Source organism: Pongo abelii, chromosome 9 (genome assembly GCF_028885655.2).
Source record: "Pongo abelii isolate AG06213 chromosome 9, NHGRI_mPonAbe1-v2.0_pri, whole genome shotgun sequence".
NCBI lineage: Eukaryota > Metazoa > Chordata > Mammalia > Primates > Hominidae > Pongo > Pongo abelii.
The window spans coordinates 12,589,448-12,605,407 of record NC_071994.2 but is presented as its reverse complement, the minus strand read 5'-3'; the positions used below and the strand labels follow the sequence as shown (position 1 = coordinate 12,605,407).

Genomic DNA, 15,960 nt, shown 5'->3' with positions numbered 1-15,960 from the left:
AGAATGAATTAGGTTAATTCAAGGAAAAAGAACAAGGACGGAGAAAAGCGCTTTAACCAACAACTTGAATGACATGACCTGGTATAAGGAATTCTCTCCAACCTTAGTCAAGTTCATTCCAGCAAATGACTGATGAACATCTGAAGAGTGATTCACAACCATTGTAAAAAATAAAATATGGGGAATGTGACACTAAACCACTTGTAGATGACCTGCTTCTAGGTTGGGGTTTCATACATAGCAGAACAGCTCCCTCACTGCAATCTATTTCAATAGCTCTCTATCTGAGTGCTATTGAAAATCGGCCCTCAACACAAGGGTTTGGAAAAAAAAAAAAAAAGAAATAAGAAAAAAATAAACAAATAAAATAAGCCACACTAGAAACAGGCCCAGTAAGTCATTACTGCGAAGTAAGACAGGCTCTTCTCCTGCTTACAAGAGGTTCCACTGTGCCTCCTGTCTCAAGGCAAGAGAACAATGGTTTAAAACCTTTATGGCTGGAAATGCCTAGAGACTTGAGGAAAGTAAATGATGGAAAGTTGCCACTTGAAACAAAGTTCCTCTGTCTCTCCTCACTCCTAGTCAAGGGGTACCTTTAAAATTATCTCTTCCCCTACTTCTTGGTGTATCATGAGAACAAGGGAGACTCACTTCAGGTAGGTAAATTTTACCTGAAGTAAAGATAAAAACATTCCTGTTCATTCAAACACCACCTGACCAGGGGCCTCCTGCTTTTAGATGGGAAGAAAATGGTCTTCAGGAATTCCACAGGCTCCCTTGTTGGACAACAGGCGGCACTGTCACATTAGGTCCTATTTAAGTTATAGATAAGAGTGGTAAGAAGAGTTTCAGTGGAGACCTAAAGATTTCACTGACGTGGGTTTCTAAGCTTATCTTTTATTTTTAAACTTAAACCATTTAACTGGTTATCATTTTGTTTTTCTTTTGTTGTTGTTTGTTTGTTTGTTTGAGACAGTCTTGCTTGCTCTGTTGTCCAGGCTGAAGTGTAGTGGTGCGATCATAGTCACTGTGGCCTCCACCTCCTGGACGTAAGCAATCTTCCTGCCTCAGCCTCCTTAGTAATTGTGCCACCACACCTGGCTAACTTTTGCATTTTTTGTAGAGTTGGGGTTTCACCGTGTTGGCCAGGCTGGTCTCGAACTTCTAGGCTCAAACGATCCGCCCACTTCGACCTTCCAAAGTGTGGTGATTACAAGTGTAAGCCACCGCACCTGGCCTAACTGGTTATTTTTTAACCTCTTGAATGACAGCAACAAATGGGGAAGTTCTTTGAGCCGTGCTCTGCAGTTGAGGGTGGCCACTCCCGAGGCAGTCACCCGTTCCCTTGTCACCACAGACTCTGTTCTCCCTAGAACAAAAATGAGCTGTTACCTGTGTAGCCCACTAGATTTGTGTGTGCCAAGCACCAAGCAAGGCGTCATAGAGTCCAGTAAGCTGCCGGTCCAGGGGTAGGTCACTTTGACACAGCTCTTGCCAGGCTGCTAAAAGCTGCACCTGCAGAGACAGAACAAAGGGAACCTTATTGGGTACGTCAACATAGATTGCCTGCGAACACTGCCCTGCCCTGCTACCCAGAGTAATCACGGATTGCTCAATGGGCTCACTGGGCAGCCCAGCGAGGTCCATCCACTTCAAAGAAAGGCAGGAAAAAAAAAAACATTTGCAGTTATCTGCACTGATTCACAGCTTTAATCTGTCACCCGGTGGATGTAATCCCCTCTCCATTTATCCTGCCCTAAAAACATGTAATGTGCAACCACTTGGCACACCATCACTCTTCTGAATAGACGTCGGGGCAAGAGCGGGCAGATGTGTGTGTTTAAGCTTCATGTCCTAACATCACTGCTTAAAAGACACAGAGCACTGGACTTGAAGGAATTAAGGTCAGTTCAGGAAGCTGTCAAGTTTTTTGGCAATCTAACTTCAGCAAACCTAGAAAACATAAAATTCCAAGCCAAGTGGAGTGGCACGCGCCTGTAGTCCCAAATCCTCCCAAGGCTGAGACGGGAGGATCACTTGAACCCAGGAGTTCAAGGCTGTAGTGCACCATGATTGGATCAGTGACTAGCCACCACACTCCAGCCTGGGCAAAATAGTGAAACCCTATCTCTAAAGAAAAAAAGAGAAATTCTTACTGCTTCCTGAGGGTGTAATAAAGCTTAAGACATAAATCTCCCTTAAAAGACAAAAATGAGAATAAATTAAAACAACGTTTCAAGTCTATAATGAATCCAGCTGTAAACAGAAAACAGAATGAAAACGGATAACTTTTTCCAACCGGCAATTAAACAAATCCATATGCTAGACCAAGAGCACCCCCTACTGGCTAACTAAGAGAAAAACAGCCAGAGGGCAAGAAGATAAATGTTCCTACCTTCTGAATTATGAACCTGCGATTCTGTGACCCAGAGTTATGAGCATTCCACAACTGCACAACTGTCATCACGCACAGCTTCTTACCTTGTGACACTTGTAGTAGTAGGCCAGGAGCTGGGGCATCCGGTCATTTTCAGTAAACACCTTCACAAATACTTTGGACCGATCTAAAGAACATACAATGTACATATACTGTTACCAGCCTTTCTGGTGTAGACATGAGAAAAAAGTCACCAGGATGAAGGTGGATATATGGAAGCTAGTATTCACAAGTTCCTGCCTAGATACTGAATTAACTCATGCATGAGGATCATAAATTTGAAAAATAAGCATGACTTGAAAACCAGATACTGCAGGGTATTGCCCGCTGTTCCTCACAGAATTCATATTTTAACATGATATTGAGAGGTTAGTTATGTCTTTGAAAATTCCTACTTCGATTATACCAGATGGGAACTTTAAAAAAGCAAACACACTGAACTTCTATATGTCAACATATCTGGTGGTTTGAGGAATAAGTAAATAATTTGGGCCGGTCGCGGTAGCTCATGCCTGTAATCCCAGCACTTTGGGAAGCTAAGGCAGGTGGATCACCTGAGGTCAGGAGTTCGAGACCAGCCTGGCCAACATGGTGAAACCCCATCTCTACTAAAAAAAAAAAAAAAATTAGCTGAGCGTGGTGGTGCACACCTGTAATCCCAGCTCCTTGGGAGGCTGAGGCAGGAGAATTGGTTGAACCCGGGAGGAAGAGGTTGCAGTGAGCCAAGATCACGCCACTGCTCTCCAGCCTGGCCGACAGAGCAAGACTCCGTCTAAAACAAAGCAAAACAAAAAAAACAAAACATAAAATCAAATAATTTGATAACTATTAGCATTCCACACATAACAATGGATTCTAAGACCCAAGTTACGGGCTTAATATAAAGTAGTTTCTTACACATTTCCCTAAGGGCAGAGGAAATGACTGGGCAAAGCACTTGCTTCCAGGCTCACCAATGGACAGACAGGAAGGTGGGTTTCAGTGCAGTCTCTGAATAGTGTGCACAGCAGCGCCACCTCTGGCTCCCGTCCGCCCCCTTCTGGCCAAAACGTACATGCCACAGCCTTAGAACTATATCAAAAGGAAGGAAAAAAAAAAAAAAAAAAAAAAAAGCCTTGAGCTAACAGGTCTCCAAACTTCTTATATTTGCTCTGTTCCCCTTCACTTCTGGGAAGCCCAATAAACTGCTGAGAAGGAAATGTTGTAACAGCAACCGCTGTGGGACACCCAGCTAAGCGCTGAGACCTGTCAGTGGAACTTGACTTAATGGGCAGAAATCCATGAGTTAGAAAACGAATATTTGCCTTTAAAATGCTTATTATTTTCATAAGAACACTTAAATAAATGAATCTTCCTGTTACATTTAAAATTATTCCATAGGCCGGGTGTGGTGGCTCACACCTGTAATCCCAGCATTTTGGGAGGCTGAGGTGGGAGGACTGTTTGAGCCCAGAAGTTCAAAAATGTCCTAGGCAACACAGGACCCCTCTACAAAAAATAGAAGAAATTAGCTGGGCGTGGTGTGCACCTGTAAACCCCAGGAGGCTGAGCTGGGAGTATCACTTGAGCCTGGGAGGACAATGCTGCAGTGAACTGTGATCACATCACTGCACTTCAGCCTGGGTGACAGAGCAAGATTCTAGCTCAAAAAACAAAATTCTATAAATTGGGTTTGACCAGTGAGAAGCAAAAAAATTAATTAAAATAATTCTATAAAAAGTTGCTTCAGTGTATCAGCTGAATTCATTGGTTATATAAAATGAACTGGGCATGTATATTTGGCTATACCCACATTGTCATTTTAGGAGAGAGATGGAAAAGGGGAACATGTTGGGGATGAACAAATTTATCAGAGAATTCCCTTTAAAAACTGTTAGCTAGGCCGGGTGTTGTGGCTCACGACTATAATCCCAGTACTTTGGGAGGCTGAAGTGGGTGGATCACCTGGGGTCAGGAGCTCGAGACCAGCCTGGCCAATATGGTGAAACCCCGTCTCTACTAAAAATATAAAAAATTAACCGGGCGTGGTGGTGCACGCCTGTAATCCCAGCTACTCCAGAGGCTGAGGCGCTTGAACCCAAGAGGTGGAGGTTGCTGTGAGCCGAGATCACACCACTGCAGTCCAGCCTGGGCAACAGAGTATAGACTCCGTCTCAAAAAAAATAAAAAGTAAAAACTGTTAGATAAAGAACTACCTCAGCCTTCTAGGAAACATGGCTGATTATAAACAACACATTACCTGTGGGGTGGGGGAACCCTTCCTGATACTCGCCAAAATTAAGATTAATCACCAAAAGAAAACATCGTTTTATCTGCATTGAAGCCAGGAAAATATCTGTACTACATACTTCAGAGAATCCCAACCAGATATCCAATCACTTTGGGCCACAATGGGTGGGGAAGCTGGTAAAAGTCTGGGCGCTAAGGGTGGCGCAGAACAGTACAAAGAGCCAAAGACTGGCGGCCGAGGGGGCTTGGGCCAGGCATGGGAGGGAGGGCTGTTTCCACCGCAGCCTAGCAGATGAGGCTGCCTACGGTGCTCAAAAGCGCCATTTTCGCCTTCTGAATCCGTGTCCTGCCTAGAGTCAAGCCCGATTCAAATTTGTGCGCGAAAGCTGTCAAAAACTGCTTATCTCCAAAACCAAACCCATGATGCTGAACCACCAGGCATCACTCAAATCCAACACCAGCTCCCAGTCGCCAGCTCACTCAGAAGGAAACAAACAAAAAACCTTAAATGCATGGAGCCACCACCTCTCCATCCCCACTCCCACTCCCCTAACCCTACATAACTGGATGTAACCCCAACCAGAAAAGTGAGCTCTGTAGTAGCCACAAATTCACGAGAGACTGTGAGGAACGAAGCTCCTAGATGGCGACTTTCCAACCCCCCAGCTCCAGCCTGGGGGGTTGAATGAACAAAAGATTCAAAATAAAGAATTAACAAATGGGGAAGAGAAGGAATTAGAGGGCTGGAGATGAGTACTGAGGCCATTCTCTCTAGGTAACAGAAGAGCACAGCAGAGAATGTAAACTTTCAATCAAGGGCTAAAGGAAAGCTCTCTTAAACAAGGAGGGGCTTCCAAGGAAATTCCACTATTTTTCAGTAAATACCAGGCCCAGAACAAAAGCACTATCACATACAAACATGAATCAGCAGAAACAAAGAAAACTCCACCACGGTACCTATGCACTCAATAAATTAGACTACAACAAAATTAAAAACTTGGGGCTGGGCACGGTGGCTCATGCCTGTAATCCCAGCACCTGGGGAGGCTGAGGCAGGTGGATCACAAGGTCAAGAGATTGAGACCATCCTGGCCAACACAGTGAAACTCCATCTCTACTAAAAATACAAAAATTAGCTGGGCGTGGTGGCACAAGCCTGTAGTCCCAGCTACTCGGGAAGCTGAGGCAGGAGAATCGCTTGAACCCAGGAGGCGGAGGTTGCAGTGAGCCGAGATCAAGCCACTGCACTCCAGCCTGGAAACACAGCAAGACTCCGTCTCAAAAAAAAAAAAAAAAAAAAAAAATTAAAAACTTGGGCATCAAAAGATTTCATCAATAATAGAATGAAAAGACAATCCATGGAATGGGAGAAAATATTTGCAAGATATATTCAATTAAAGAATAATATCCAGAATATATGAAGAATTTCTACAACTCACCAGCAAAAAACCAAATAACCCAATATAAAATTGGGTAAAGGGCCAGGCACCTTGGCTCATGCCTGTAATCTCAGGACTTTGAGGCTGAGGAGGGAGGATTGTTTGAGTCCAGGAGTTTAAGACCAGCCTGAGCAGCATAGCAAGACCCTATCTCTACAAAAAACAAAAAATTAGCTGGGTGTGGCAGTGCACACCTGTAGTCCCAGCTACTTGGGAGGTTGTGGTGGGAGGATCACTTGAGCTTGGGAGGTCAAGGCTGCGGGGAGCCATGATTGCACCACTGCATTCCAGCCTGGGTAACAGTGCAAGACCCTGTCTCAAAAAACAACAAAACAAAACAAAAATGGGGAAAGGATTTGAATAGACATTTTTCCAGCAATATACAAATAGTCAATAAGCAAATGAAAATACACTCAATATCATTAATCATTAGAGGAATGAAAATCAAAATCATAAGATACCATTTCATACTCATTAGTATGGCTATAATCCAAAAAAACAAAAAATGACAAGGGTTGGAAAGGTGTGGAGAAATTGGAACCCTTGTGCATTGCTGGTGGTAGTGTAAAATGGTGCAGCCACTATGGAGAACAGTATAACAGTTCCTCAAAAAATTAAACATCAGATTACCATATGGCCAGGTGTGGTGGCTCACACCTGTAATCCCAGCACTTTGGAAGGCCAAGATAGGAGGATCACTTGAGGCCAGGAGTTCGAGACCAGCCTGGCCAACATGGCGAAACCCCGTCTCTACTAAACATACAAAAATTAGCTAGGTGTGGTGGTGCGCACCTTTAATCCCAGCTACTCGGGAGGCTGAGGCACAAGAATCGCTTGACTCCGGGTGGCAGAGGTCACAGTGAGCCGAGATCATGCCACTGCACACTCCAGCCTGGGCAACAGAGTTAAACTGTGTCTCCAAAAAAAAAAAAAAAAAAAAGATAAGCATATGATCCAGCAATTCCACTTCTGAGTAGATCCCTAAAGGAATTGAAAGCTGGAACTCAAACAGACACTTCTACACCCATGATCATTCTAGCATTCTTTACAACAGCCAAAAGGTAGAAATAACCTAAATGTCCATCAACAGATGAATAGATAGAGAAAATGTGGTAATATATGAGATGGAATATTATTCAGCCTTAAGAATAAAGGAAATTCTGACACATGCTACACCATGGATGAGACTTGAAGATGTTATGCTAAGCCATAAAAGGAAAAATACTATGTGAATCCATTATAGGAGGCATGTAGAGTAGTCAAATTCATAGGGACAAAAGTAGAATGACGATTGCTGGCAGGTGAGGGTAGGAGGAATGGACAGTTGCTGTTTAATGGGTACGAAATTTCAGTTCAGAAAGATGAAAAAAGTTCTGGAGATGGATGGTGGTGATGTTTGCACAGCAATGTGAATGTACTTAATGCCATTGAAATGCACACTTAAAAATTATTAAAATGGTAGATTTTGTTACATGTATTTTGCCACAATTTTTAAAATTTTTTTCTAAAAAAGAACACTTCCAAAGATTTTCCCTAAGAAAGAGAAGAAAATTTTAGGCAATAATTGCTTCACACTCTCAAAGAAATTACATATCCTTTCTTTAATAGGACCTAAGGCTTCGGGAGGCTGAGGTGTGAGGATCACTTTAGGCCAGGAGTTCAAGACCAACCTGAGCAATATAGCAAGACCCCATCTATAAAAAAAAAAAAAAATAGGCTGGGCACGGTGGCTCACGCCTGTAATACCTGCACTTTGGGAGGCCAAGGCAGGCAGATCACCTGAGGTCAGGAGTTCAAGACCAGCCCGGCCAACATGGCGAAACCCCATCTCCACTAAAAATACAAAAAATTAGCCAGGTGTGGTAGCACATGCCTGTAATCCCAGCTACTCGGGAGGTAAGGCAGGAGAATCGCTTCAACCCAGGAGGCAGAGATCATGCCACTGCACTCCACCCTGGGTGACAGAATGAGACTCCGTCTCAAAAAAAAAAAAAAAAGAATCTAAGGTATTACAATGAGATATAAAGGGAGGTTGGCAGAGCTAAGGAAAAAAATTAGGAAGTAAATCATGACATAACAAAAATTAAAAATTAATTAGAAGAACAAAGATAACAAAACCTATTTTTTTTTTTTTTGAGACAAGGTCTCACTCTGTCACTCCTGGGCTCAAGCAATCCTTCTGCCCCAACCTCCTGAGCAGCTGAGACTACAAGCGTGTGCCACCATGCCTGGCTAATTTTTTATTTTTTGTAGAGACAGGGTCTTGCTATGATACCTAGGCTTGTCTCAAACACCTGGGTTCAGGTGATCCTCCCGCCTTGACCTCCCAAAGTGCTGGGATTACAGGCATGAGCCACTGCACCCGGCCGAGAACAGATACTTTATTTTTTTAAATAAGTAGAGAGTTTATTTGAGTGAAGTTTGAGGACTGCAAACCAGAGTCATGGATTCATGCTGCCCTGCATATATGCTCCAGAACAGATACTTCAGAAAACCCCATCAGCCAAATGAAAAACAAGCTTTAGAAAAACCACACATGGCAGGAGGGGACTGAGAGGGAGCAGGCAAACATCCAAAGAGACCAGAGAAAATATGATATATATGGAGAGGGAAAAAGGAGAGCTAATGAACAGATAGTTGATGTTCTCAAAGACAGAAAAGAGAACGAATAAAACAGAAAAAAAAATTTTCAAGGAAGGTGATTTTCTGTAAATGAAGATATGAATTGGTAGGTGAAAATGGCTGACGCTGGGTCCTGGAAAAGTTAAAAACTTTCAAAACTGAAAAAGAACCAAGAGAAGTTACTAAACTACAAGGTAAAAGAATCTTATAAGCCATAATTTGGCAAACTATGCGCCAGCAGGCCAAACTGCCATCTGTTTTTGTAAATAAAGTTTTACTTGGCCAGGCATGGTGGCTCGCGCCTCTAATCCCAACACTTTGGGAGGCCAAGGTGGGCAGATCACTTGAGATCAGGAATTCAAGACCAGCCTGGACAACATGGTGAAACCCCTTCTCTGCTGAAAATATAAAAATTAGCCAGGTGTGGTGGCTGTAATCCCAGCTACTCGGGAGACTGAGACAGGAGGATCGCTTGAGCCTGGGAGGCAGAGGCTGCATTGAGCTGAGGTCACGCCACTGCACTCCAGCATGGGGAACACAGCGAGACTTCATCTTAAAAAAAACAAAAAAAATTTACTGGCACACAGCAAAGCCCATCCATTTATGAGTGGGCTTTTGTGCCACAACTGCAGAGGTATCTGTGAGAGAGACCATAAGGCCGCCAAATCCTAATATTTATGATCTGGCCCTTTACAGAAAATGTTTGTCAGTCCCTGTTATAACTATTCAGGGAAAAGAAACAAGCTACATACAAAAAAAATAATGGGAAGAAGAAGCAGGCCAATCTCATACTTATCAGAATATAGAGGGAAATGCATTCGCACTAGAAGACAGAATTCACAGAAGTAGCATTTCACCTTTTGTCTTTACAGAAGTATATTTGGCTGTTTTGTGAGACATTCTGGGGGAAAAGAAAAATAAATATAGATGGCAGAAGACAATGAAGAATTCTGAAGGGGAAAGCGTGTGACCCAAGAATTCCAAAAGCAGTTATTGCTTTCTACACATAAAAGCAATAGAAAGACACTCCTGGCCAGGCGCAGTGGCTCACGTCTGTTAATCCCAGCACTTTGGGAGGCCGAGGCGAGTGGATCACCTGAGGTCAGGAGTTCGAGACCAGCCCGGCCAACATGGTGAAAGCCCGTTTCTATTCAAAATACAAAAATTACCTGGGCGTGGTGACACACGCCTGTAATCCCAGCTACTCGGGAGGCTGAGGCAGGAGAATCACTTGAACCCAGGAGGCGGAGGTTGCAGTAAGTCGAGATCGCGCCACTACACTCCAGCCTCGGTGACAGAGAAAGACTCCGTCTCAAAAAAAAAAAAAAAAAAATTACAGAGTTCCTTCTAATCTATATAATTCAGTCACCATTAAGACATTCTAAAAACTGAAGACTTACAAGGCCTTATCTTTATAGAGAGATATACACAGAGATGAGAAGCAGCTAGCACTCACCTACAGCCTGAGAGGTGAACGCCACTACAATCTGCAGACTGGCTAGGGCCTCCAGCCTGTTCTTCAGTGCCTCCAAGTGCACACACTTTTCTGAGTAGTCTGGTGTATCAACAAGCATCATTAAGCTGTTCTGCATACCTGTTAGCTTCGCAGAAATCACAGCTATGTCCTAGAAAAGACCAGAATAGAGAATATTCATTTTAAAAGATCCCTACTGCCTCAATTGGGAATAGATAAAATACATGAAAAAGGCAACTCATCAAGTAAAAAAATGGGGCTGGCCATGGTGGTGGTTCATGCCTGTAATCCCAGCACTTTGGGAGATTGAGGCAGGAGGATCCCTTGAAGCCAGGAGTTCAAGACCAGCCTGGTTAACATGGCAAGATCCAGTCTCTACAAACAGTAAAAATTAGCTGAGTGTGGTCATGCGCACCTGTAGTCCCAGCTACTCAGAAAGCTAAGGCAGGAGGATCACTTGAGCCTGGAAGGTGGAGACTGCAGTTAGCCAAGATCGCACCACTGCACTCCAGCCTGGGCAACAGAGAAAGACTCTGTCTCAAAAAAAAAAAAAAAAAACTGTACTCAAATAAATGCAAATTAAATTAAAACAAGAAAGTGTCATTTTCCTCCTAACAAATTGGAAAAGTGTTCGAAAAATTATAATAGCTATTGTTGGTGAGGGTACAAAGAAAAAAGACAATCTGTCTGGTATCATAAATTTAAATTTATACTGTCTTTCTGGAAGGCAATTTAGCAATATGTGCTAAGAGTTTTAAAAATATTCACATCCAGGCTGGGCACAATGGCTTATACCTATAAATCTCAGCATTTTCAGAGGCTGAGGCAGGAGGATTGCATGAGGCCAGGAGTTCAAGACCAGCCTGACCAATCATAGCAAGACCTTGTCTTTACAAAACATTTTAAGAAATTGGTCAGGCAGCCGGGCGGGGTGGCTCACGCCCCTGTAATCCCAGCACTTTGGGAGGCCGAGGCTGAAGGATCACCTGAGGTCAGGAGTTTGCAACCAGCCTGGCCAACATGGTGAAACCCTGTCTCTACTAAAAATACAAAAATTAGCCAGGCATGGTGGCGTCCATCTGTAATCCCAGCTACTCGGGAGGCTGAGGCAGGAGAATCGCTTGAACCCAGGAGGCAGAGGTTTGCAGTGAGCCGAGATCATGCCACTGGACTCCGGCCTGGGCAACAGAGCAAGACTCTGTCTCAATAAATAAATAAATAAAAGATAGATTGTTGAGTGAAAAAATAAAGTGAAAAGCAGTGTTCACAATGAGCTTTGTGAGGAAAAAAAGGGGCAGGGAACATAAATATGTATGTGTGTATCTGGAAGGATAGGCATAAAGTTGATAACAGGTCTTGTCTGTACAAGAAAAATTAACCCCTGACCGGGCATGGTGACTCACGCCTGTAATCCCTGCACTTTGGGAGGCCGAGGAGGGTAGATCACCTGAGGTCAGTAGTTCAAGACCAGCCTGGTCAACATGGTGAAACCCCATCTCTACTAAAAATACAAAAATTAGCCAGGTATGGTAGTGCGTACCTATAATCCCAGGTACTCGGGAGGCTGAGACAGGAGAATCACTTGAACCCGGGAAGTGGAGGTATCATGCCACTGTACTCCAGCCTGGGCTTCAGAATGAGACTCCGTTTCAAAAGAAAAGAAAAATTAGAGGACTAAGGTGGGGGTCAGGGTTAGCAAAAAAACTTATTTTTTGCAGTTTATTCCTGTGTAATAAATTTGTTCCTATGTGCATTTGTAACTTTTTCTAAAAATTGACTGATAAATAATTCATTTTGCTTTACAATTGAGTAAGAGTTCTTCATAAGACATCATCCTACTTCATCCTTACATCCCAGGTGGAAAATGTTACTATTTTCCACACTTTGCAGCCTCAGAAGGGGTCAATAACCCACCAAGTCCCCAAGGTATATAAGGCTCTCCTCTCCCCATGTTCCACCCTCTCATCCATTTACCCCCAACCTTCTCTGCCTGTGCTGGTTTTTCTTTTCTTCTTTTTTTTTTTTTTTTTTTTTTTTTTGAGACAGGGTCTTGCTCTGTCCCTCAGCACAGTGGTATGATCATAGTTTACTGCAGCCTTCAACTCCTGGGCTCAAGAGATCCTCCCGCCTCAGCCTCCTGAGTAGCTGGAACTACAAGTGTGCAGCACCACAGCTGGCTAATTTTTTTATGTTTTGTAGAGATGGGGGTCTCATTATGTTGCCCAGGCTGGTCTCAAACTCCTGGCCTCAAGTGATCCTCCCACCTCAGCATCCCAAAGAGCTGGGATTTCAGGTATGAGCCACAGTGCCTGGTGCCTGTACATCTTTATCAAGGCTTCTCTTGAACTCACTCTGTGACTAACAGGCTTCAGTCACACAGAGGGTGCAAGCTAAAGAGGCTGGAAACACACCGAGCAGCTTCAGATCTTCCCCACCCTGAGTCTGAAGGTTTCTGAATGCTGCTATTGGCTATCAACTTTGTATCTCTTTTGCTTTCTCCAAACCTCAGTTCTTGCTTAAATACCCTTCATAACATCCCCTAAACAAGAAACCTACCTGAGTCTTAAACGTCTCCTCAGTATCAGCGCTCAACGTGCTCCACTTATCTGCTTCCTGAAGAGATTCAGCAGCAAGTTGCATTCTGGACTTCACTTGGTCAATTTCTACCAACACCTGAAAGAGGCGTGAGGGGTGAAAAATGAAGGGGTAGGTCCTTTTTCTCCATCTGCCACCAGGGACTTGAAATGTAAGTATGGTGGCTTGCTCCTGTCTTTAGGGAGCTTCTGTCTCCCAAAACACCAATCATCTGGCTAAATTTATTCAGCAGTGCTGAAGAGATGAATCAGCTGAAAGACCCAAGCAAAAGCATAGTTTCGGGGAGCCAGGCACAGTGGCTCACGCCTGTAATCCCAGCACTTTGGGAGGCCAAGATGGGAGGATCACTTGAGACCAGGAGTTCGAGACCAGCCTGGGCAACATGGTGAAACCCTGTCTCTACTAAAAATACAAAAGTCAGCCGGGCATGGTGTTGCACGTCTGTGATCCCAGCTACTCAGAAGGCTGAGGCACGAGAATCGCTTGAACCTGGGAGGTGGAGGTTGCCATGAGCTCAGATCACGCCACTGTACTGCAGCCTGCACTCCACCTACAGAGCGACACTGTCTCAAAAAAAAAAAAGAGCCTAGCTGGAGTGCTGGGCAGAATCTTGAGTGATGGTTGGCCTCCCAAAACACCGTGCTGTTCTAAACCCCTTACGAGAGTGACCACCTTCCCAAAACAAGAATCACCATTTACGACAGGAGCCAAAATACCTGCATGGATTGAGATGTATCCTGTTCAAATTTTTTAATGTCCTCCTTGACAAGAATCATCTGTTCTTTCAGGAAAGATGCCTCCTGTTTTAGGGCTTCAACATCACGGAGCACTTTGGACATGTTCTGGAGAGTTTCGTGACTTGTTTCTGTAGTTAAAAAAAAAAGATTAACAACAGCGATAGCCACAAAAGGTGAAAGTTGGACCAGTCACCAGTAAAAAACAGGAAACAAATCGGACAACAGAAAGGAAATGCACGACCAACCAAACTGTTTTTGGAGCCTGCAGAAAATATGGGGCAGGAGGGGAGATGGGCAGTGAGGTGGCCCCTGCTGGGATCATGTCCCCATACTGATGGGAAAGGGCCTTTGATTTCACAAAGAATCAACAATCAACCTGTCCCAACACCAACTTGCCACCACCAGTGAAATCATAACTCCATTTGCAAGGAGGCATGCCCCAGGAGCTTTGCATACATCGTATTCCTTAATGTCCATGGCGGTCATTAGCAGCCACCTCCTCCTGATAAGAAAACTCAGAGAGGTTAAAGTAACTTGCCCAAGATCTTACAGAGCTGAAACTAAGCCTCAGATGGGTCTGGCCCCGATGCCTGCTTTCCATGGTCTTTTTTTTTTTTTGATACAGAGTTTCGCTCTGTCACCCAGGCTGGAGTGCAGTGGCGCAATCTCGGCTCACTGCAACCTCTGCCTCCCGGGTTCAAGTGATTCTCCTGCCTCAGCCTCCAGAGTAGCTGGGTTTATAGGCACCCGCCACCCGCCTGGCTAATTTTTTGTATTTTCAGTAGAGATGGGGTTTCACCATGTTGGCCAGGCTGCTCTTGAACCCCTGACCTCAGGTGATCCCCCCACCTTGGGCTCCCAAAGTGCTGGGAATACAGGCATGAGCCACCACGCCCAGGCTATTTTAAAATTATTTTTGAGACAGGGTCTCACTCGGTTGCCCAGACTGGAGTGCAGTGGTGAAATCACAGCTCACTGCAACCTCAACCTCCTGGTCTCAGGTGATCCTCCCACCTCAGCCTCTCAAGTAGCTGGGACTACAGGCACACACCACCAGGACTGAATAATTTTTATATATTTTGTAGAGACAGAGTTTTGCCATATTGCCCAGGCTGGTCTCAAACTCCTGGGCTCAAGGGACCTGCCTGGCTAGGCCTCCCAAAATGCTGGGATTACAAGTGTGAGCCACAATGCCAAGCCTAAAAATATCTTAAATCTACCCATGACTCATCATCTTCACTGCCGTCACCCCAGTTGAAGCCACTATCATCTCCTTTCTGGACCTCAGCAATAGCCTCCTGAACCACGTTACTCCGCTGCTTAAAAATCCTACAATGCCTTATTTTTAAATTAAATTCACACTCTATTTATTTATTTATTGAGACAGAGTCTCCCTCTGTCACCCAGACTGGAGTGCAGTGGCACAATCTCAGCTCACTGGAACCTCTGCCTCCTAGGTTCAAGTGATCTCCTGCCTCAGCCTCCCAAGTAGCTGGGATTACAGTTGTGCACCACCACGCCCGGCTAATTTTTATATTTTTAGTAGAGACGGGGTTTTGCTGTGTAGGTCAGGCTAGTCTCAAACTCCTGGTCTCAGGTGATCCACCCAGCTCAGCCTCCCAAAGTGCTGGGATTGCAGGCATAAGCCACCGCACCCGGCCTTAAAATCAAACTCTTTAATGTGACACTGAAATCCCTGCATAGCATTCTAACCTGGGTGACAGAGCAAGACCCTGTTTCTTAAAAATAAAGAAATAAAATAAAATCCCTGGCCAGGCTTGGTGGCTCATGCCTGTAATCCCAGCACTTTGGGAGGCCAAGGCAGGCGGATCACGAGGTTAAGAGATCAAGACCAACCTGGCCAATGTGGTGAAACCCTGTCTCTACTAAAAATACAAAAATTATCTGGGCATGGTGGTGTGTGCCTGTAGCCTCAGCTACTCGGGAGGCTGAGGCAGGAGAATCACTTGAACCTGGGAGGCGGAGGTTGCAGTGAGTCGAGATTACACCACTGCACTCCAGCCTGGCGACAGAGTGAGACTCCATCTCAAAAATAAATAAATAAATAAAAATAAAATCCCTGCATAACGTGGCCCCTGTGGACCTCTCCAATCCAACACTGGGTCTTGTTCAACAGTGTATTTTTAGAACCTAGAAAAGAGTTTGTGCCCAATAAATATTTGTTGACTGACTAAATGAAGAAATTGGTCCTCCAATTTGGGGTCCTCAACATGGGCTTGAACGGCTACAATCACCTTTCCTCATCGCAGACTTGGGCCCTTGTCTCATCTTGCATAAAAATAAATGAAGTTTTAAACCTATGAAGGCTACCCGCTGCCTAAGGGATAAAAGCCAAACTCCTAAGGCTGGCCAGAAAGGTCTTTCGCAGGCTGATCCCGAACTATTTATCTGCCTCATCTTCAGTTA

The 15,960-nt window shown here is 44.4% G+C and overlaps 1 protein-coding gene across 1 annotated transcript in view; it reads right to left on the bottom strand.

Moving 5' to 3' along the window:
* The window catches only part of LOC103889515 (conserved oligomeric Golgi complex subunit 7-like), a 37,046-nt gene that overhangs the window by 16,188 nt on the left and 4,898 nt on the right, over positions 1-15,960 (bottom strand). Inside the window, 5 exon segments of the mRNA XM_024255854.3 lie at positions 1,393-1,515; positions 2,482-2,564; positions 10,184-10,352; positions 12,758-12,874; positions 13,513-13,661. Coding sequence (XP_024111622.3) covers positions 1,393-1,515; positions 2,482-2,564; positions 10,184-10,352; positions 12,758-12,874; positions 13,513-13,661 — 641 coding nt within the window.